At 41.7% G+C, this 22,730-nt stretch overlaps 2 protein-coding genes across 3 annotated transcripts in view; one reads left to right on the top strand and one right to left on the bottom strand.

Annotated features, from left to right (window-relative positions):
• Window positions 1-739: 739 nt before the first annotated feature.
• Window positions 740-11,994, top strand: LOC118395116 (ankyrin repeat domain-containing protein 33B-like). Its single transcript, XM_035788899.2, has 4 exons — window positions 740-1,654; window positions 6,344-6,473; window positions 6,686-6,826; window positions 10,786-11,994. Exons 1-4 carry the CDS (start codon window positions 1,211-1,213, stop codon window positions 11,598-11,600), a joined length of 1,530 nt encoding a protein of 509 aa, XP_035644792.1. The 5' UTR covers window positions 740-1,210; the 3' UTR covers window positions 11,601-11,994.
• Window positions 11,995-19,698: 7,704 nt separating this feature from the next.
• Window positions 19,699-22,730, bottom strand: part of ctnnd2b (catenin (cadherin-associated protein), delta 2b) — a 107,665-nt gene continuing 104,633 nt past the window's right edge. For both annotated transcript variants that reach the window (XM_052463795.1, XM_052463796.1), the window contains one exon: window positions 19,699-22,649. In XM_052463795.1, coding sequence (XP_052319755.1) covers window positions 22,398-22,649 — 252 coding nt within the window. In that variant the 3' untranslated portion in view covers window positions 19,699-22,397. The remainder of the gene's footprint in view (window positions 22,650-22,730) is intronic.

The raw sequence follows: 22,730 nt of genomic DNA on the forward strand, positions 1-22,730 counted from the left end.
TATAGTTTATGACACTGTAAAAACGGACAAACGCTACATCCAAACCTTTAACTGCATCTAAAATAATGTCAATCAACTAACAAAATAATTTGAATTAGTGTCACAAAGTGTACAGTAGGTATATGACATGCTGGTTTGCTGTTGAGGAAAATGAGAAGAAAAAAAACGTATGTAAGAGGCTGTGTTATTTCTGCTGTATCCAATTACCAGTCAGCTAAGACAGAGTTAACAGCAGCCACAGCCAAATATAGATTAGGGTCATATGCAAATGCAGCACAACTAGTGGGCACCCCAAGTCAGTGGATGAACTATAGTTTTATAGGGTATGGGTATGGTGAAAAAACAGTTTATCACACACAGGCATGCAATGAAATATATGGGTGAGAGAATACAATATTTAATTCATCTGTGAATTGAGGTTTAGCTATCCAGATCAAGAAAATACAACACTAGTCTGCTAAATCTGTAATTTTATCATTCAATACTTTTTTTATTCAACTATATAATTTGGAGATACTACTACTATAGACTACAAAAGTTCCCACCATTAAGTAGAAAGTATGAGAGAGAGATAGAGAGAGAGAGGGAGAGAGAGAGAGAGGGAGAGAGAGAGAGAGAGAGAGAGAGAGAGGGAGGGAGAGAACGAGAGAGAGAGCAAAGACTGACTTAAGGGATTATGAAGCGTCAGTTTAGACAATTCTTCTCTTCCACATCAGTCAAAGGAAACAAAATGCTTTACTGCAGGTGCATAGACTAGTCAGGTATCAGCACAGCAGGAACTAGAGACTAAAATAATACAGTGCCTTTTGGTGAACAGCGTTTTGTGGGACAACTTTGGCAACAAATGTATTCAAGAGATGAATTCTCAAGCTGTCACGTTGTTGCCGGTTGCCATTTGGAAAGTGAGAAAAACAGAAGGCAAATGAGGAGCTGATGAAAACAAGAGGATCCGTTGGGGATGTCACATGGATATAAACAAGGTATTTCATGTCCGTCTAATGCTTCAGGGAACAAGATTTATGGATGGATTAAAAGAGACATTCTGAGACATCTTCCTCAAGTGGCTTTGAAACCAGAACAAATGTTTGATTATGTTCTAGTTGGGGATTGTACTGACATCTGCTTCTTCTACAAGACCTTGCTAAGTATTTACATTTTGAATGAGGGGCAATTAATATTGATATTGTGGTGTATTCTAATAGGAGGTTAAATGGTGCAGATCACAGAGGACCCAGGTGGAGGTGGAGGGACCTTGTTAAATGTTCAGCAGAATGGGATTGTCAGGGGTCGCAAAGATGAGGAGTCGTCTATATTGTCGGAGACGGTCGCAGGCAATGAAAATGAGGATCCTAATGAGGGAGACAATGAGGAAAGCAACTATTACGATGATGACGACGATGATGTCTATCAGGAATTTGAAGAGTTTGACTTTGACACATTGCCAGATCTGCCGAATGATACCAAGAGTATTGACTCTGATAACTCCTTCTATCCACCCGATGACTCTCTCAAATACAGGACTCCCAGTCCAAACACCCCCGAACCTCTGTCCTTCTTCAAGGCCTGCTCCAATAACAATTCCATCATAGTGAAGATTATGATAAGGCAAGGGGTGACAAAGGAGGAAGTGAATGAAACAGACAAGAACAACAGAGTATGTTTGTGGTGTCATTAAAGAAATGAACTGTTTTTGAAACTTATATCAGTATTATCAAGTAAAGGCCCGACTGCACAAACATATAACATTGTTTGTGTTCCAATGTCCACCCTAGAATCCTACTTGCAATGATGCAATGCATAATGCTTTCTACATGGCATGCTAGCACGGACATTGGAACTTAGATATTTGTAAAGAAGGTTTCCATGAGATCTCCACCAATCAGGAATTGGCTTTATAGTGATTTGATAGAACAGCATAGATTTTAACTAGGAATTATTTTTCCAGGCTGTCTGTATAGGGCTGAGTGTCATATAGGGCCCAAATTGTGCCATTTCTGTAGACAGAGGAATACTCAGAGCAGTTTGTTGCCCTGAAACAGATGGGGGTGTGGATTGCAGATTGAGCAGTGTAGGCACCTCAGAGGAAGATGGGGAGGACCATCCTCCTCAGTAAATTTCATAAAAATAAAAATAGTGAAACATTTAAGTCATCATTATTAAATAAAACTATATTAAATATATTAACGTCACCAAATAATTGGGTAAAACACAATTGAAGGTCTACAGTGGCCTCAGCAGCACCATGGCGTAGACGGAGGACAGCTAGCTTCTGAATCGATTTCAATACAAAACCTAGGAGGCTCATGGTTCTCACCCTCTTTCATAGAGTTACACAGTAATTATGACAACTTCTAGAGGACATCCTTTAACCTATCAGAGCTCTTACAGCATGAACTGACATGTGGTTCACCCTATCAAAGGATCAGAGAATAAATTAATATAGTACGGAAAGCATACACTACAGCTAGCAAACTAGCACTGCTGTGCATAAAATGTGGTGAGTGGTTGACTCAAAGAGAGAGAAAGACAAGAGTTTCATAGTTTTCAACAAATACATTTCTTCAAAAAAATGTATTTACTTAGCCAGTAAATGCAGCTGGATACTTTAGCCTTCTCATACACCCGGCTCAAACCGAGAGGGATGCTCCGTTATCTAGCTGGCTATGGCTATCCAACACTGGAACTCTTCAATGTCAAGGTAAACTTTTGGTTTTATGAATTTATTGCCACCGGGGCTTGCCGGTGTAACTGATAAACTGCTTGCTAACCGTACACTGTACTGCATGATTGTAGAGAGTTTACTAACTTGTTAGGTCTAGTAGCTACATTGACTTGATGTTAGCTAATATGGTGACAATGATGTAGGCTGTGTGTAGCGGTTAGCAGTTCTGATATGAAGGTTTGGCTTGGAACGTTTTTTTTCGCTTGGTCACAGACAGCTGATGTGTTGTGCACTGAAGTCCACAAGCAAAAGGAAATGGTGAGAGGAGGAGGGCGTGTAGATGCGAGAAGGAATTATCCTACGATCAAAGGGATCATGCTGTTTATATGTGGCTGTTTTGAAAGTGAACTGTGTGATCAGGGGTGTATTCATTCTGCCGATTCTGTTGGAAAATGTTGCTTAAATGGAAGCAAACAGAACAAAACGAGGGTAAATATACCTGAATTTGTCAAATAGAAACTCTTGTTTGCAACTGTTGGACTAATGATTACACCCTAGATCAGCTAGATACAGGCAAAATTGTGCAAGGCAGTATTGAATCTGTCAATGTCTGTCACCTTGGTTACTCAAATTTCTCTCAACTTGTGCACCTATGTTTTAAACTTTCATTCGGCTAAGTTGTAGCAACCTCATGATGTGTATAGGAAAAATGTGAGTATCATGTAAGAGCCTAAACCTATTGATGTTACATTGATCTGGGTGAATGGAATATGAATGACAGTCATTCAATATGTTGTAATAGAAATGATTTCCCTCCTTTATCTTAAACGTCACCGACCGCCACTGAGATTGAGGTAGAGTTGAATCAGCTCGCAATCATGGCTGAGCTTTCAAAAGGTTCACCCAAGGTATCAGGGTGCAGCTGGACAATACCAAGGACGAGGATGGTGCTTCAAATAGCTTATTCTTTACAACATTAATGACCATCATGGGTACCCAACAGGTAGACATTAGGGTTAGACCCAATACAATTTTGAATGTGTTTCTCACTGCTGTATCCTCTTAAGTGGTAAAGCAATAATACCAGGGATATAAGTAGCCTACGCATTCAGCTATTATTGTACATTATATTCTAAAGGTGTTGCTTGTAGATACAGTAGGTCCCTGATTTCCCCCAGTAGCTGGTAAAACTGAGATACTAGGCTCGGCCACTGACCTGTTTATTCCCTTCTCATGGGACATACGAATACAGTACAAATGAGGGGAGAAGTTTGATGTCATGCAACACTTAATGGCACGAGTGTCTGGATCCATAAAAGCAAGAAATGCTCTCAGTTGTTTCATGTTACATCCTCCACTGTCATGACATGAGCCCCAATGTGTAGTCTGTGTAGATGTAAACGAACCCACCCACAAGCAGTATTTTATAATAATAATAATAATGGTGGTCCTTCTGTAGCTCAGTTGGTAGAGCATGGCGCTTGTAACGCCAGGGTAGTGGGTTCAATCCCCGGGACCACCCATACGTAGAATGTATGCACACATGACTGTAAGTCGCTTTGGATAAAAGCGTCTGCTAAATGGCATATATTATTATTATAAAACAAACTGAAGGTGCACTCTGTTTGAGCAGATTAAGAGATTATTTTTGGCAAATCTAAAACTTTCCAATTCACCTAGACAGATAGTCAGTGTTGGAGAAGCTACTCTGGAAATATTGTAAACCAAGCTACCAATTACTTCGCACTGGAAGAGTTAAGCTACACTAAAGGTAACCTTAAAAAATATATTGTTTATTTAACTTAAAATATTTTTTAAAAGTAGTTCACTACATCCAAACTACTTGGTGATAAATTATCATATCTAAATCTGAAATGTCACAGAATATAAATGAACCACTCTGGAGTCATATGTTATCAGAATGTCTCATTTAGCCTATTAAACACAACAACTATGTTTCAAGTGAGAATTAGGAAGGACTGATGCCAAAAAAGAAAGGAAATTCTTGCCTACTTAACCCATGTTTTATTTTTGGCCAAAAAGTAGTGTAGTTCCAGTTAGCTACACTGCTACATGGCAAAAAAAGTAATTAACTACTGAAAAAACAACCACGGTTTGAATTTAGTTCAACTACCACAAAGCTACTGCAAAATATAGTTGAATAACTAGTTGAACTGCATGTAGTTCACTTACTCCCTAACACTGCAGATAGCAGGTCCAAGATAGATAGTGAGCCATGGCAAGATGATGTTCTCCCTTGGGTTGTTTATAGATGGGGTGTTGTTGTCAGATATTTTCACTTTGAATTCCTCTTCGGTCCCAAAGCTGCGTTCTAGGCCTACAACAGAGACCTTTACATCAGTTGACCATGTAAGCCCTAAGCAGTGAGAATACTGGAAGTTCTGTTGATATTTCAACGCTTTTGAATTTGGGGTTTTCATTATGAGTGGGCATAACACTTTGTTTACAGTACACAATGTCTAATGAGTTTTCTTCAGATGACTTAGGGCTCTATTCAATACCTAGTGCTGAAGATCCACTTTATTGTGCGATTGACAATTAAAGGCAATGTTCCCGCGGTCGAGGAGACTGCAGTCACATAAACACTGTATATGTCGGCTTAACTGGAGATGACCTTGACCTTTTTACATGGATTTTCACTGATACTTCCGCAATACTGATTGAATCCAGCCCATACCTGTGATTGGTTGTACAGTAGCCTTGGCGACTGGGTTTTTCCCCAAATCCAGAAACTGAGCCCTTGAGCCACTCTTGCATACTGTTTACTATACGGTCATTATGCTGTCTCACCATAGGTCTGGTGGACTGTGATTAGTACTGTAGGCAGCAGCAGGCAGATGGTTCAGAAAGCTCCAGAAAGACTATTAGCTGAGACTTAACTTGGAATTTCCTAAGGGATCAGTAGGTCTGTCAGTTGGCATCTCTGACATTACCCTCCAATCATACAGGTTTATCAGTGTCACTCCAAGTATTTGTTTATTTTGTTAGGTAAATTGTTTCTCAAAGACCCCCAAAGATAGATAGTTTCTTAAATCAGCTCTCATTTACAAAAGAGACTACCCACTGTCATATTCTACACTGTCAACACAAGTCTAGCACCACGCACCTAGAGCTAGAGTAGCTTTAAACATGCTTTAAAAAGCAGAGCTATTTTTTTATTTAACCAGGCAAGTCAGTTAAGAACAACTTCTTATTTACAAGGACAGCATAGGAACAGTGGGTTAACGTCCTTGTTCAGGGGCAGAACAAGGCTACATGGCGCCCCACCTATTGATCCAATTGACCCTGTGAAGCAACTGTTTTGGGATAATGAGCACTGAGACCACCGACTTAAGACCGTCAGTGTAACAGTGACCTCAGAGTCCTGGGTGGGTGAGCTTGCTTTGTGTCCTTAATTAGCTACAATGTCATTAACAAGCACTAGCAGTAGCCACTTCTGGAGATGTGTATCTTTCTTGAGATCTAAAGTAAACAAGTGATGTGCCGGTAGTTGTGTGACTTACTATACCTTAGGTGCAAGGCCAAATGTTCGAGTTGAACGGTGTGGCACTGTGTGTCAACAGAGTCACCAGAAGGCCACTGACTTATTATACTAAAGCAGTAAACATACATCCAAAAAAGAGGTATGTGTCACTGATCTTTGAATGTTGTGTTTTTCAGAATGGGCTGATAGTAGCCTGTTACATGGGCTGGGTGGATGTGGTCATAGCACTTTCTCAGTGTCCCCATATCGATGTCAACTGGCAAGACAACGAGGGGAATACAGCCCTCATGACAGCTGCTCAAGCAGGTAAGAATCTACAGATGTTTCAATGCTGGGAGGTTGGTTGGTTCCTACTTCCTAGTACAGTATATTTTGGCAATGTGTCATGAAATATAATGAAAATTCTAAATGAAAATCCAGATTAAGACAAACACTTTGATCTGATAACATTGAGTAGAATTAAAAATGGTTAATTGTGAATAAGGTGAATAACACATTTGGTTATTTTTTAACACCAGGCCACATTATGATATCCAGCTACTTGATCAACTACTTCCCCAACCTGGACCTAGAGCGTAGGAACTGCCATGGATTCACCGCTTTGATGAAGGCAGCCATGCAAGGGAGGGCAGATGTTGTTTGTTTGCTCATGATGTCAGGTAGTGCTAAGATATTTTGTTTTCCTATATACTTTCTCCAATGTTTACATTATCTTTCTTTTGTTACTAGGCCCACTGTGATGAAGAATAAGTCTGTACAGTTACAGATGTCGGATCTTAATCTTCTTTTGTTGCAGAAAAATGTCCTGCGCATCAGGAAATTCAAATGAGCCTCGTGATTTAGATACTTTCACTGAAAATCCACAGTTCCCTTTCACCATATTCAGGGGCAGTTGGGTGATTCGGACCAGTACCAGCTATCAAAATCATCCTCCCGATCTTGCGGTTGTCATTAGTTAGCGCAGCCACAAAGTCCAAATTGGCTATATCGTAAAGATTCATGAAAACAAAAATGTAATTTAACATTAGGGTATAGCAGTGTGGTTAAGGTTAGGTTTAAAATCAGATTTTAAAAAGAGAAATTGTAGAAATAGGTGGGGTTTATCCATAATTATGACTTTGAGGCTGTAGTAATTAGTGATGACCCTCTTTCACTCATTAAAATGTTAAAAGCAACAGACAGAATATGAATAAATGTCCTATTGCTACTGTAGGCATATGGATCCTATTCCTGCAACATTCAAGTGTGCATTTTTCTGAAATGTATCCATACATCATCAACAACTGAACCAGTATCTGGGCAAAGGAGACGATGAATAGGATAGCTACACTACATGACCAAAAGTATGTGGACACATGCTCATCGTTCATCTCATTCCAAAATCATGGCCATTAATATGGAGTTGATCCCTCCTTTGCTGCTATAACAGCCTCCACTCTTCTGGGAAGGCTTTCCGCTAGATGTTGTAAGATTCCTGCAGGGACTTGCTTCCATTCAGCCATAAGAGCATTAGTGAGGTCAGGCACTGATGTTGGGCGATTAGGCTTGGCTCGCAGTCGGCGTTCCAATTCATCCCAAAGGTGTTTGATGGGATTGAGGTCAGGGCTCTGTGCAGGTCAGTCAAGTTCTTCCACATCGATTTCGACAAACCATTTCAGTATGGACCTCACTTTCTGTATGGGGTTATTGTCATGCTGAAACAGGAAAGGGCCTTACCCAATCTATTGCCACAAAGTTGGAAGCACATAATCGTCTAGAATGTCATTGTATGCTATAGCGTTAAGATTTCCCTTCACTGGGACCATGAAAAGCAGACCCACACCATTATTTCTCTTCCACCAAACTTTACAGTTCGCACTATGTATTCGGGCAGGTAGCGTTCTTCTGGCATCAACCAAACCCAAACATCTCTGCAGCACTCCACCAATCAGGCCTTTATGGTAAAGTGGCCAGACGGAAGACACTACTTAGTGAAAGACACATGACAGCCCGTTTGGAGTTTGCCAAAAGGCACCGAAAGACTCTCAGACCATGAGAAACAAGATTCTCCGGTCTGATGAAACCAAGATTGAATTCCTTGGCCTGAGTGCCAAGCGTCACGACTGTAGGAAACCTGGCTCCATCCCTACATTGAAGCATGGTGGTGGAAGATTCATGCTGTGGGGATGTTTTTCAGCGGCAGGGACTGGGAGACAAGTCAGGTTCAAGGCAAAAATGAATGGAGCAAAGTACAGAGAGATCCTGCTTCAGAGCGCTCAGGACCTCAGACTGGGGCTAAGGTTCACCTTCCAACAGCACAACGACCCTAAGCACACAGCCAAGGCATCACAGGAGTGGCTTCGGGATAAGTCTCTGAAAGTCCTTAAGTGGCCCAGCCAGAGCCCAGACTTGAACCCGATTGAACATCTCTGGAGAGACCTGAAAATAGCTGTGCAGCAACGCTCCCCATCCAACCTGAGAGAGCTTGAGAGGGTCTGCAGAGAAGAATGGGATAAAATTCCCAAATACAGGTGTGCCAAGCTTGTAGCGTCAAACCCAAGAAGACTCGATGCTGTAATCGCTGCCAAAGGTACTTCAACAAAATACTGAGTAAAGGGTCTGAATACTTATGTAAATGTGATATATATTTTTTTTAAATATACATTTGCAAAAAATACATATATGTTTTTACTTTGTCATTATGGGGCATAATGTGTGGATTGATGAGGGGAAAAACGATTTAATACGTTTTAGAATAAGTCTGTAACATATCAACATTTGGAAAAAGTCAAGGGGTCTGAACACTTTCCGAATGCACTGTATGTATATGCCCTTTCCATGACATAGACTGACCAAGTTAATTCAGCTGAACGCTATGATCCCTTATTGATGTCACCTGTTAAAACCTCTTGAGTGTAGGGGGCAGTATTTTGCTGTTTGGATGAAAAATGTACCCAAATTAAATGGCCTATTTCTCAGTTTCAGAATCTAGAATATGCCTATAATTGTCAGATTAGAATAGAAAACACTCTGAAGTTTCCAAAACTGTTAAAATATTGTCTGTGAGTATAACAGAACTGATATTGCAGGCAAAAACCTGAAGAAAATCAAACCAGGAACTGGCTTCTATTTTGAAAGCTCCATGTTCCATAGCCTGCCTTCGCTCCATTTAAAGGGATATCAACCAATCCTTTTCCTATGGCTTCCCCATGGCGTGAACAGTTTTTAGACATAGTTTCAGGCTTTTATTTTGAAAAATGAGCAAGAAAGATCACATCGAGTCATTGTATGGCTGGGTGCCAGCAGCGTTTTGTATGCCCAACAGCTTGGTGCAGCCATTTTCTCCCTCTCTACTATTGAAAAAGATACATTCCTGGTTGATATATTAGCGATTATATATTGTAAAAACAACCTGAGGATTGATTATAAAAAAACTTTGAAATGTTTCTACGAACATTACGGATACTATTTGGAATTTTCGTCTGCGATGTCGTGACCGCTCGAGCCTGTGGATTTCTGAACATAACGCGCCAAAAACAAATGGAGGTATTTTGGACATAAAAATAATCTTTATGGAACATAAGGAACATTTATTGTGTAACTGGGAGTCTCGTGAGTGCAAACATCCGAAGATCATCAAAGGTAAGCGATTTAATTGATTGCTTTTCTGACTTTCGTGACCAATCTACTTGGCTGCTAGCTGTTTGTAATATTGTCAACTGAGAGAGATGTGCTTACATAAACGCTTGGTATGCTTTCGCCGAAAAGCTTGATTGAAATCTGACACACCAGGTGGATTAACAACAAGCTAAACTGTGTTTTGCTATATTGCACTTGTGATTTCATGAAAATTAAATATTTTTAGTAATTTAATTTGAATTTGGTGCCCTGCAATTCAGCGGTGGTTGACTAAAATGATCCCGCTAACGGGATGGGTGCATCAAGAAGTTTTAAATCCACTTCAATGTGTGGATGAATGGGAGGAGGCAGGTTGACGGAGGATTTTTAAGCCTTGAGACAATTGAGACATGGATTGTGTATGTGTGCCATTCAGAGGGTGATTGGGCAAGACAAAATATTTAAGTGCCTTTGAACTGGGTATGGTAGTAGGTGCCAGGAACACCGGTTGAAGTGTGTCAAGAATTGCAACACTACTGGGTTTTTCACGCTCAACAGTTTCTCGTGTGTATCAAGAATGATCCACCACCCAATGGACATCCAGCCAACTTCACACAACTGTTGGGAAGCATTGGAGTCAACATGGGCCGGTATCCTTGTCGGTGCTGTCGACACCTTGTAGAGGACATCTTAACGTTTCTAGCGAACCTAAGGTTATGAATCAACTGTCAAAATGTAGTTAATGAACTGGCGCTTAATTGGCCATGCAGTCTAAGGTACAATGTAGGTACGGTACTGCATTGTATTCAAACACTGCTTCCAGCTTCCCCCTGGTGGTGATTGCAAATATTTGTTCAGATAATCAAATGCTCCTGCTGCAGGATTCTATTCCTCCTGTGATGAAATTGGTCAAGTTAAGATCGACATCTGTAACAGCTCCTATAAATATAAACATTTAGAAATGACAATTAAATAACAATGCATTCAATGCTTCTTCATATTTGTGTATTCCCTCTACTAGGAGCGGATGTGGAGGCGAGGGACTACAGCCGCAAGATGACCTCCAGGGAGTGGGCTTTGTTCACATGTCGCTATGAGACGGGCTATCTGATGATGCGTCTGATGGCCCAGCCATGCGCCCAGCAGTTCTGTGTCTCCTACAAGCTGGAATGGCCCATGCTGCAGGAGCTAGTGGCCCAACGCCAGGAGTCCAAGAGCTGCTGGCAGAAGGTGGCAGACAAGGTCTGCTGCAGGTTCTCTCTCCACATGAAGACGGACCCCGTGGACGATGGTGTGATGGACCACATGGTACGCATCACTACCGCTCTGTCCAGCCCATTGATCGCCACCGCCTGCCACACTGTGGCCCCAAGAAGTCCCCCCTGCATCGGGAAGCGGCGCTATGCCGTGCCAGAGATCCTCAGGAAGCAGCGAGTGGACGAACTAAAGTGCCTGGGCCCCGAGCACTTCAACAACAACAAGAAGCTGTTCAATAACTCCCGGGTGCAGTTGGTTCCTAAGAAGAGGGACCGGAGGGCCAGCCTGCAGACCCAAATGTTGCAAGAGGTTACGGTGGCTGGTACTTCGGCTCTGAGGCGCACCAGCTTGCTGCCCCTGAACATGATGAGGAGGAGCAGTGTCAGGCCGGGCATTGTGGTCCCCAAGGTGAGGCTGTGCAAGGTCCCCTCATGTCCCAACCCTGAGAAGAGAAAAAAGAGCAAGGACCCCGAGCTCCTCCAGCTCCCCAAGTGGAGGTACAAAGAGGCCAAGGAGGAGAGGAGGAGGCAAGAGGAAGAGGGGAAGAAGAGACATTTACCCACAGTGAGGATGCGCTGAAAGACTTGAGCTACGAGAAGAGGTCAAATTGCTTTTCAAGAGCCTTGGGGTGCGAGCTAACCTTTAACTGTAATTGGTTCTGAACTGAGGAGATGAAGTTATCACCAGCGTTTTAGATTTTAAAGACTGTGCCACTTGATTCAGCTGTAGCCATGGAGCACTATCTTTTCCTGTCCTAGATTGGTTACTCTGTTTCTGGCTTTTGACAGTAATGGGGAAGGAACACTTGGCTTGAACTGTGTACTCATTGTGAGGAATTCATAATTGAACTTTTATGCAGATGTGTTTTTGTATGCATTCTTCCATTTTCTTCAGATTATGCATTTCTCCATTCAATCTGCATTTCTTCAGATTATGACTGTTTGATATCTCCATTGTAAAAATGATAACTAAAACACATACAATACTTTTGCACGTTGTTTATTGTGTCAATGTTTTGGTCAGAGACCTTTTCATCTCCACCAAAAAAAAGGTATGTTTGTCTGGTGGATATTCTCAAAGCAGATAATACACAAATCAGTTGGATGTATGTACAGGTAACTGCCAAAAAGTGTCTTAATAGGGCGTTGGGCCACCATGAGCCAGAACAGCTTGAATTCACCTTAGCATAGATTCTACAAGTTTCTGGAACTATATTGGAGGGATGTGACACCATTCTTCCCATGACAAATTCCATAATTTGGTGTCGGTGGTGGAAAACGCTGTCTCAAGCTCCAGAATCTCCCATAAGTGTTCGATTGGGTTGAGGTCTGATGACTAAGTTTCTTTTTCTTCTAGACTGGTGACTAAGACAGCCATGGCATATGGTTTACATTGTTTTCATGGTCATCAAGCCGTGGATGGGGGCATTGTCATCCTATCGGTGCATAGCCATGGTAGCCAAAATAACGGCCAGCATTTTTATACATGACGGGATGTTAATAGCTTAATTAACTCACCAACCACACCTATGTGAGAGCTCTGCTTTCAATATATACTACATGATCAAAGTATGTGGACACCTGCTCGTTTAACATCTCATTCCAAAATCATGGGCATTAATATGGAGTTGGTCCTCCCTCTGCTGCTATAACAGCCTCCACTCTTCTGGGAAGGCTTTCCACTAGATGTTGGAACATTGCTGTGGGGACTTGCTTCCATTCAGCCACAAGAGCATTAGTTCTGTCGGACACTGATGTTGGGCGATTGGACCTGACATGCAGTCGGAGTTCCAATTCATCCAAAGGTGTTCGATGGGGTTGAGGTCAGGGCTTTGTGCAGGCAGTCAAACCCAGATTTGTTTGTCGGACTGCCAGATGGTGAAGTGTGATTCATCACTTCAGAGAATGAATTTCCACTGCTCCAGAGTCCTATGGCGTTGAGCTTTACACCACTCCAGCCAACGTTTGGCATTGCACATGGTGATCTTAGGCTTGTGTGCAGCTGCTTGGCCATGGAAACCCATTTCATGAAGCTCCCGAAGAACAGTTATTGTGCTGACGTTGCTTCCAGAGGCAGTTTAGGAATTTGGTAGTGAGTGTTGCAACCGAGGACAGACGATTTCTACACACTACGCACTTCACAATAACAGCACTTACAGTTGACTGGGACAGCTCTAGCAGGGCAGACATTTGATGAACTGACTTGTTGGAAATTTAGCATCCTATGACGATGCCACATTGAAAGTTACTGAGCTCTTCAGTAAGTCCATTCTCCTGCCAGTGTTTGTCTGTGGAGATTGCATGGCAGTGTGCTCAATTGTATACACCTGTCAGCAACGGGTGTGGCTGATATAGCTGAATCCACTCATTTGAAGGGATGTCCACATACTTTGTGTATATATAGTGTGCTTTATATCCCACATTTACCAAAGTGTGTCCTTTATTTTGGCAGTTACCTGTATATCTCTGTTCTGAGTCTCACAAATCACTGAACAGCACGCTTTAGATTTACAGAAACAGGCAATAGGCTCCTGCCCTATTCTGGCTTGGACAAGGCTGCTTACTTTATATATGGTGATCTGATGTGATAATGAATATATATTTCCATTTCACAGACACTTATCCAGAGCGACATATGCATACATTTTCATACTGGTCGCCTGTGGGAATTGAACCCACAACCCTGGCGTTGCAAGCACCATGCTCTACCAACTGAGCCTCACATGACATATAAGATATAAGGAGAGGGTAGATGATAGCAATTTCTACTGTAACACTGAAGGAGCAAAACAGAGTCTACTGCAGGGTATTGTCATTTCACCACATAGATATCCCAGCAAACATGTCCACATTGGCAAGATGTGGGCACAATGCGGGCTAAAATATTGGCCCCATGTAGGCTGCCCACATTGGGTCGATGCGCCTTTGCTATTTAATAGGAATTTATTTATAATGTATTTATGAAACTTTCAATTCAATACATAAATTGCATATTTTCAAGCCTCTATTAGGAACAAGATACATTGTATCAGAATGGCAACCAAGTTATTACTATCAAATATACACTGCTCAAAAAAATAAAGGGAACACTAAAATAACACATCCTAGATCCTACGTCTGAATGAAATATTCTTATTAAATACTTTTTTCTTTACATAGTTGAATGTGCTGACAACAAAATCACACAAAAATTATCAATGGAAATCAAATGTATCAACCCATGGAGGTCTGGATTGGAGTCACACTCAAAATTAGAACGTTCTCCACGGCGTCTCCAGACTCTGTCACGTCTGAAACATGTGCTCAGTGTGAACCTGCTTTCATCTGTGAAGAGCACAGGGCGCCAGTGGCGAATTTGCCAATCTTGGTGTTCTCTGGCAAATGCCAAACGTCCTGCACGGTGTTGGGCTGTAAGCACAACCCCCACCTGTGGACGTCGGGCCCTCATACCACCCTCATGGAGTCGGTTTCTGACCGTTTGAGTAGACACATGCACATTTGTGGCCTGCTGGGGGTCATTTTGCAGGGCTCTGGCAGTGCTCCTCCTGATCCTCCTTACACAAAGGCGGAGATAGCGGTCCTGCTGCTGGGTTGTTGCCATCCTACGGCCTCCTCCACGTCTCCTGATGTACTGGCCTGTCTCCTGGTAGCGCCTCCATGCTCTGGACACTACGTTGACAGACACAGCAAACCTTCTTGCCACAGCTCGCATTGATGTTCCATCCTGGATGAGCTGCACTACCTGAGCCACTTGTGTGGGTTGTAGACTCCGTCTCATGCTACCACTAGAGTGAAAGCACCGCCAGCATTCAAAAGTGACCAAAACATCAGCCAGGAAGCATAGGAACTGAGAAGTGGTCTGTGGTCACCACCTGAAGAACCACTCTTTATTGGGGGTGTCTTGCTAATTGCCTATAATTTCCACCTGTTGTCTATTCCATTTGCGCAACAGCATGTGAAATTTATTTTCAATCAGTGTTGCTTCCTAAGTGGACAGTTTGATTTCACAGAAGTGTGATTGACTTGGAGTTACATTGTGTTGTTTAAGTTGTTTAAGTCTTCCCTTTATTTATTTGAGCAGTGTATATTATATATATAATAATATATATATATATATATTATAAGAGAAATTTCAATTTCTCAAATGTCAAATTTACTTTTTAAAGTATTTTAAGACATCATTTGCAGTGTACAAGATAAAATATATATATATAAAAAAACTGAACCCATAAATTGTTAGGACACTTTCAGTAACAATTGCACAAAAATAACTGTGTGCAAACCATGCCCCCAAAAACTCTAATGAGCCCCTGCCTCTAGCTGGCCTTGGTTTGGGCTAGCCCTTGTTGGGCTCGGTGTGGGCTGGCCCATGTTGGGCATGTGTGGGCTGGCCCCTGTGGGCTGGCCCCTGTTGGGCTGGTGTGGGCTGGCCCCAGTTGGGCTGGTGTGGGATGGCCAGTGTTGGGATGATGTGGGCTGGCCTGTCTTGGGCTGGTGTGGGCTGGCCCCTGTTGGGCTTGGTGTGGGCTGACCCCTGTTGGGCTTGGTGTGGTCTGGCCCCTGTTGGGCTGGTGTGGGATGACCCCTTTGGTTCCATGTGGGTATTCAGTGCCCACAAGCCCACACCAGTCCAACAAAGACTAGCCCACAGCAATCCCACATCAGCCAGCCATATCGGGATAGCACATGTTGGGCTTGTGTGTTAGCCCGTGCTCACTTTGCCCACCGAATACCCATATGGGGCCAATGGGGTCATGTTTGCTGGGATGGCAGGACAGGTGGGAAAGCCCTTGCCCACACCAATCTCACATCAGCCCAACATGGTCTAGCCTACATCAGCCAAACCCATGCTGGCCCACACCAACCCAACACGGGCTAGCCCACTCCAAACCTAACATGGGCTAGCCCACAGGTGGGACATTGTTCACATTAAGCAAGCAGAGCAGGGGCTGCTAAAGCTATGCCAAAAGAACACTGAGCAATGCAGAGTGGAACATTCCGGTGCCAAATGAGCATCTGTCTGTATGCCCAGTGGGTACTCATTCAGGTAGATTTGGCTGGAAGAATGTAAATTAACTGTTTGACCGGGCAATTCAAAAAGTTCCTCAAGATGAACTCAATGCAATGAATAGGTGATGTATAGGTAACTGCCAAAATAAAGGAAACACCAACATAAAGCATCTTAATAGGGCGTTGGGCCACCACAAGCCGCCAGAACAGCTCCGATGCGTCTTAGCATAGATTGTACAAGTGTCTGGAACTCTATTGGAGGGATGCGACACCATTCTATCAAGAGAAATTCCATAATTTTGTGTTTTCTTGATGGTGATGTGAAATGCTCTCTCAGGTGTTGCTCCAGATTCTCCCATGTGTTCAATAGGGTTCAGATCAGGTAACTGACACACACACACACACACACACACACACACACACACACACACACACACACACACACACACACACACACACACACACACACACACACACCACATATTAAACCCCCTAAACTCCTTTGAGACCCCTCTTTTAAAGTCACTGAGATCTCTTCTTCTAGCCATGGTAGCCAAAATAATGGGAAACTGGTCATTTTTATACATGACTCTAAGCATTAACTCAGGAACCACACCTGTGGGGAAGCACCAGCTTTCAATATACTTTGTATCCCTCATTTACTCAAGTGTTTCCTTTATTTTGGCAGTTACCTGTAGGTCTCTAAAGCCTTGTTCACACTGCAGGCCTTAATGCGAAATCAGTTTTCAAATCCATTTTGGAATACTGACTGTCCAAACATCGAGTGTCCAAATCGGATGCGTGTGTGTTCAGACAGCAGTGATTTGCTGACATGGCGATGGTCGTGAAAGTAACGACGGGTGTGTGTGTGCAGTGGTATGGGCTGACTGGTGGTGGTGCTTGTGCTTCCTATCACTCAGAAGGTACTGTATGTAGCAAGCCAAGGTGACAACAATGTTGCCATGGACTTTCCAAGTTGCTTTGAATGTTCAAAATCATAATGTGAGAACCCTTTTAAAGCCTCAAAGGATAAGATGATCCAACTTTTAAAAACATGTGCTTTTTGGCTAGCCACAGCAGTCAACTAGCTAGATAAGTAGTTGTTTATCTTTCTAGCATATTCACAAATGTTCTTTGTAAATCATTTAAAATGCTAATTAGCTAGCACATGTTCTTGTCAGACCGTCAGTAGAGCAGCTAGCATGTAACAAGATATGCCAAATAACAGTCTAAAAATGACTTTTAGGGCAAATAAATCATACAAGTCGCACTGCCAGGAATCAGATTTGAATCAAATTTCGAACCACCCACGAAGATGGTTTGAAATGTGTCTTGAAATATCCTTTTCCATGTGCTTTTTGGCTGTTCATAGCGAAGGAAAAATAACAGATTTTTATCGGATATGCAAACAAATAGTCACTTCAAACAAATAGTCACTTCAAACTGCCAATGTGAACAAGGCTTAAACGGAAAAAATTATAAAAAATTAATCATCTCCAGCACCACGCCAACATCAACATATGTGAAAATGGTGCATTTCTATGTATTGTAGTAAAAAAGATAGAGGTAAATAAGTGTTTCCAATGACATCATCGGTGTGCATCGTGATTTTAACTCATTATGAGTAGGAATTGCCTACTAATTGGTTGATGATGTCATTGGAAAAGCTTGTCTTCTTTTTTATTAACAAAAAATATAGAAACACGCCATTTTCACATCGATGTTGGAGTGGTGCTGGAGATTAAAAGTAGAAAACTATTTGGCTTACTAAGTCGGAAGGCTATTTTACGTTGTTTTTTATGATACTTGTCTATGTTAAGAAGACAATCCACACAAATAGGTGCCCCTCCACATGAATATATTAGAATATTCAAAATGGTCCATGTGATTATATAACTGCTCTATATTCTCTGTAGCCCCACATACAGTACTTGCATAATCACAATGTTTCATCATATTAGCATGTTTCACATTTACGAAGAGAGAAAATGTTGTTTACTGTTCCAAACTAATATCAAATTCATGGGCCATGCAGTCAGTACATTTCGGCTTGCATCGGTATCTGTACCTACAGCGTGCATCACAGGAGTAGTACTGGGCCTTGCAGAGTAAAATGGCAGACCTGACCTGCATGAGTCACTAATGCCCAGTAGAGGGCACTGCAGACTCTTCCAAGCTTTTGAGGTTGACAGGCTACACACTGCATGCTCCTTCCCAGTAGACTGTCCTCATAGTGATGGATTCTCCCAGGATTAGCGAAGCAATTAAAATGTAATGCGACGATGGAATATTCCATCTCTTACTTTTTAGAAGCTTAGATCGCTTATTTTCAGCTATACAAAATGCTGTCTGTATCTGGCACACTGGTGAGAAATTTGAGCATTTTCACAGAAGCAGCACTAGGCCTACTTGTGCTTCCCTTCATCCATTCATAATCTATATTCTTAGCTTTTAGAGAGAAGTTTTGGGAGCATTTCTCATGGAGATGTATAGATATAGGCCAGGCAGTGTATACAGGCAGTGTATACAGCATATTTCTGATGGTCTACCCGGTGGCATGACGATGGGCATGGACGGTAACCTCAGGCTTAACATTACCCAACTAGGCCTGCAGCCTGGTAATTAACACCTATCACAGTGGTAATCTCACACAGACCTGTCAGCATTACCTCAACTCAATGTCACAGAGAAAACAATTAGAGAGAAACTGTAAGGGCACCCCTCACTCAGTCTGTCACCCTCAGTCCCCTGCCTGGGTTGGCTGTGGAGGATTTCTATCAGTCACTAATTGGTGTGAAACTCTTCAGTAGGCCTTTGGAATAGGAAATAAATAAGCATTGTAGATTGGAATACGAAAAACGAATTCTTTATACAACCCCCCTCAAAGTAACTGCACCATGCTATTGTAACCTTCAGCACGTCTAATAAAAATGAATTCATTTTGAATTAACAGATTCCAAGCTACAAAGGAAAGTGTTCACTGCACTGAACGAATATGGTGTCTGATTGGAATGTTAATGAAAACTTTTTATTCCAGACATTTACACCTGTTTCATACCTGGTACAAATGTCATTTCAACGTCTAGTTTTGATATCATTTTGGTTGATTTGTCAACTAACGTGAATTCAATGTGAAATCAACAAAACATGTCACCATGTAATTGGATTTAGGATAAAAGTTGGGTGGGAAAAAAAAACAAATTCCCAAACGTTGATTACTTTTTGCAAATCCAGTCAGTTTTCCACATTGATTCAATGTCATCACATTACATTTTTTTTATTGCAATGACATGGAAATCACGTTGAGTCAACCAGTTTTTGCCCAGTGGGCTGTTTCCCTTGGTTACAGGGAAAGTTAAGGAAACACTATGTTCTGAATCTGGAATATCAATTTGTCAAATCAACACTGAAGACACAAAGGGCATTGTCTCATCCACAACGAGATGAAAATGGGTCTCATTGCAGATCAAACTTCTTTGAATTTGAGCTGAAATCAATTACTTCAAAAGAAACATTTAAGAAATATTTTACTAAACTGAATGAGCATATTCATGTAGAGGAGTAAACATAATTCTTCTGGCTGAACCAAAGGTTTTAGAACACAGAGAGCACAGGCAGACCACACACACAAATAGATATTGGTAACGAACAAACAACCCTCAAAACAGTCAATCTTAGATGGTCAGTTTATATTTTTGTAGCAGTTGCAATCTGTTGAGACAATAAAAAGTTTCACAAGTTCTTAAAACACGTTGTCTAGCAACAAAAAGGTTTACTGACATAGTTCAATACAGTTTGTCAGGTATGCCTACTTTTCACAAGGACTGTGTCTGTTTTCAGATGCTAACTAATGAGAAGGGGATCATTGTAGGATGTTGAACAATTTGGGTTTTGCATCATTTATTCATTGTTCAAGCATCTGAAGATGACCGAGAGATTTATAAATGATATGTAGGGGAGACCAGGGCTTGTTGTCGCATCTTTTAAGATTTTATTTTTTTGGTAACACTTTATTTGGATAGTCCATCTGTAGATGCTCTACAGACTATCTACTAACCCTAGCTTTAATCTCAACCCTTATCCTAACCCTAAACTTAACACTTACCCTAACCTTAAGTCCATCTGTAGATGCTCTACAGACTATCTACTAACCCTAGCTTTAATCTCAACCCTTATCCTAACCCTAAACTTAACACTTACCCTAACCTTAAGTCTATCTGTTGATAAACAACTGCTTGCTATCTAAATAAAGTGTGACCGTTTTCTCCTCAATTCAGCTTTAGTGTGTAGCCTACCACCATTTTGTTTAACATTGACTGAAAGAAGAGCTATTCATGCATTACTGGGCAATTAAATATTTGTGTATCTAGGTTGCCACATAATGTTATTGAAACATTTCCTCAAAGGAGGGCTCGCTATGGAACCGTTTGTCCTACTGGGGAAAGCCACTTTCATTCCGTTTCCATCTCTTTGACAGAAACACACACACTGGATCATCAAGCTCTATTGTTGATAACTGTACACCCCACTGATATTGAGAAGTTTGAGGGAATCCAATAAGGATCAAGCGGATCATTTTCTTAGAAGGTGGTGAAAGACATAACACCTGTGACAATTTCAATATTCAAAGCTCGGGATTTGAAGTAGCTAAATACATTCTGTAAACACCAAAATACCAAAAATCTGTAGCTGTAACTTTTAGTACCTTTTCTTGTCGAAACGAGGTCTGTGACAACTTCTGTATCTCTGTGGATATTCCGCTCCTGGTCTCCCCTATTTCACATAGCAACAACATGACTACACAAAGTCAACATTTTAGTGTGTAGACCAGAAAATGAAGGTGAACAAATATATTTTTTTACAAGTCTCTTCCATAATGTTGCTGCTTTAAGTGACATCCACATCTGCACATAAAAAGTATATATTTATATTTATATAATATATATTCATACTCTATTAACAGTCTACCATGAACATGATTGCCAACCCTCTCTGGAAAAGAAAACACATTTTTCTCAAACATTGATTATTTTACAACACAGACCCAACTAATTTGTACATCTTTGGAGGGAATTAAGCTCTCAAAGATCTAATTTTCGTCTCCTGGTAATGTTCCAGTCTTGTTACAGTGTATATATAGCTTTATTCCATTAAAACACGTTAAAAAAAGCATTTACAAACTGGGATTGTTAGAACCAACGACTTGCTGTTGAATGTAAACTTCAACAGAAGTTCAACGTTACCCCTCGGCTTGGAGATAAACATGTTTGGCACATTTAAAAACGGACCATGAGCACAGTTCACTTGGAGGCGTGTGGAGGAACAAACTTGTTTTCATGTAGATATGGTTGGACAAACAAAATGACATGGCGTGTAGGAAATAAAAAGTATTTTGAGTATATCTACAGTCCCTCCGTAAACTGTTTTAGGCAGTGGAAGAGCACCAAGGGAGTAGAATGATGCTGTTGAGATGCTTAGTTCCACCAATTCACATCAGATTAGCCAGAACTAACATTATTTCTTCATTTTGCTGCTAAAACACATTTGCTCGTATTTGTTTGTTTGTGCGCAGACATTGTACCACTCCATTCTCCCCCCAGAATGTAACAGACAGGTTGACGTTCTGTTGAGACACTGAGGGAAGGGACACAGGTCTTTGTGTAATATACACAATGCACTTGTATCTCTGTAATGTACATCAAATACTTAACACCAGAATTCGGAATTAAAAAAGTACAAATAAAAAAAGAATCGTAACAAATCAAAAGATACAAAGTCTAGAAGCAATTCCTTTGCCCGTGAGAGGAAACTCCTTACATACAACACAGGTTGAAGCCGTAAATTAATCCTAATAAGAGTTTGTGACTGACAACTATTCTCTAGCTTGTGTATGACTCTTCATTTTCTTGTGCTTCACACACTAATCTCTTTACTATACCACATATTTACAGTTGTCTTCTGTCTAGAATACTCCTGCTTATCTCCAAAATATTCCGCTCCTCACACTTCAACGTGCCAAGCTTCTGGTGGTGACCCCATCATTTAACACCTTCCTTTTGCCTTTTGTGAGTCGTTTCCTTACAAGATCATACTCTTTATTTCTTCCTCTCTCTCTTTCCCTCCCTCCTCCTATCTTTCTGACTCTCTCTTTCTATCCCTTCTGCTCTGTGACGGTCTCTCTCTCTCCTTCTTTCTTCAAAGACACATGGGCGTGGGACATCGCTCTCTAGGACAAACTAAACTCGCTGAAGAAATGTCTTGTGTTGTGCATGCAAGCATGCGTGGCCTTTTTGTCTTACTCTCTCTTTCGGCTCCTCTCCCCCTATCCCAGCACACTGCTGACGACGAGTCCTTCCTCTATAGTCCACTAGACCCAGGAGTCCGGGGAGGCCGGGTAGTGACTGGTCTCATAGTTGAGTTCACTATATGGGCGGGATGCTGAGTAGAAGTCCACGTAGTTGCCGGTGGACTTGAGGCCCAGGTGCATGTTCAAGTCTGTGGCCTGAGGAGGGCGTTGGTGCACTTGGTCCTCGTAGAATGCCTCCTCAAACTGTACTCCAGGAGGGTTCTGGAACGGAGGGTAGGGCTCCTGGCCTGGGTTGGGGCCCTGGGAAGGGACCTAGAGAACACACACAGAGGTTAGAGCACTACTCTGCTACTGGTAAGACAGTAGACTCTTCGAAAAAAAGGTGCTATGTAG

The sequence above is a fragment of the Oncorhynchus keta genome, chromosome 15, assembly GCF_023373465.1.
Source record: "Oncorhynchus keta strain PuntledgeMale-10-30-2019 chromosome 15, Oket_V2, whole genome shotgun sequence".
NCBI lineage: Eukaryota > Metazoa > Chordata > Actinopteri > Salmoniformes > Salmonidae > Oncorhynchus > Oncorhynchus keta.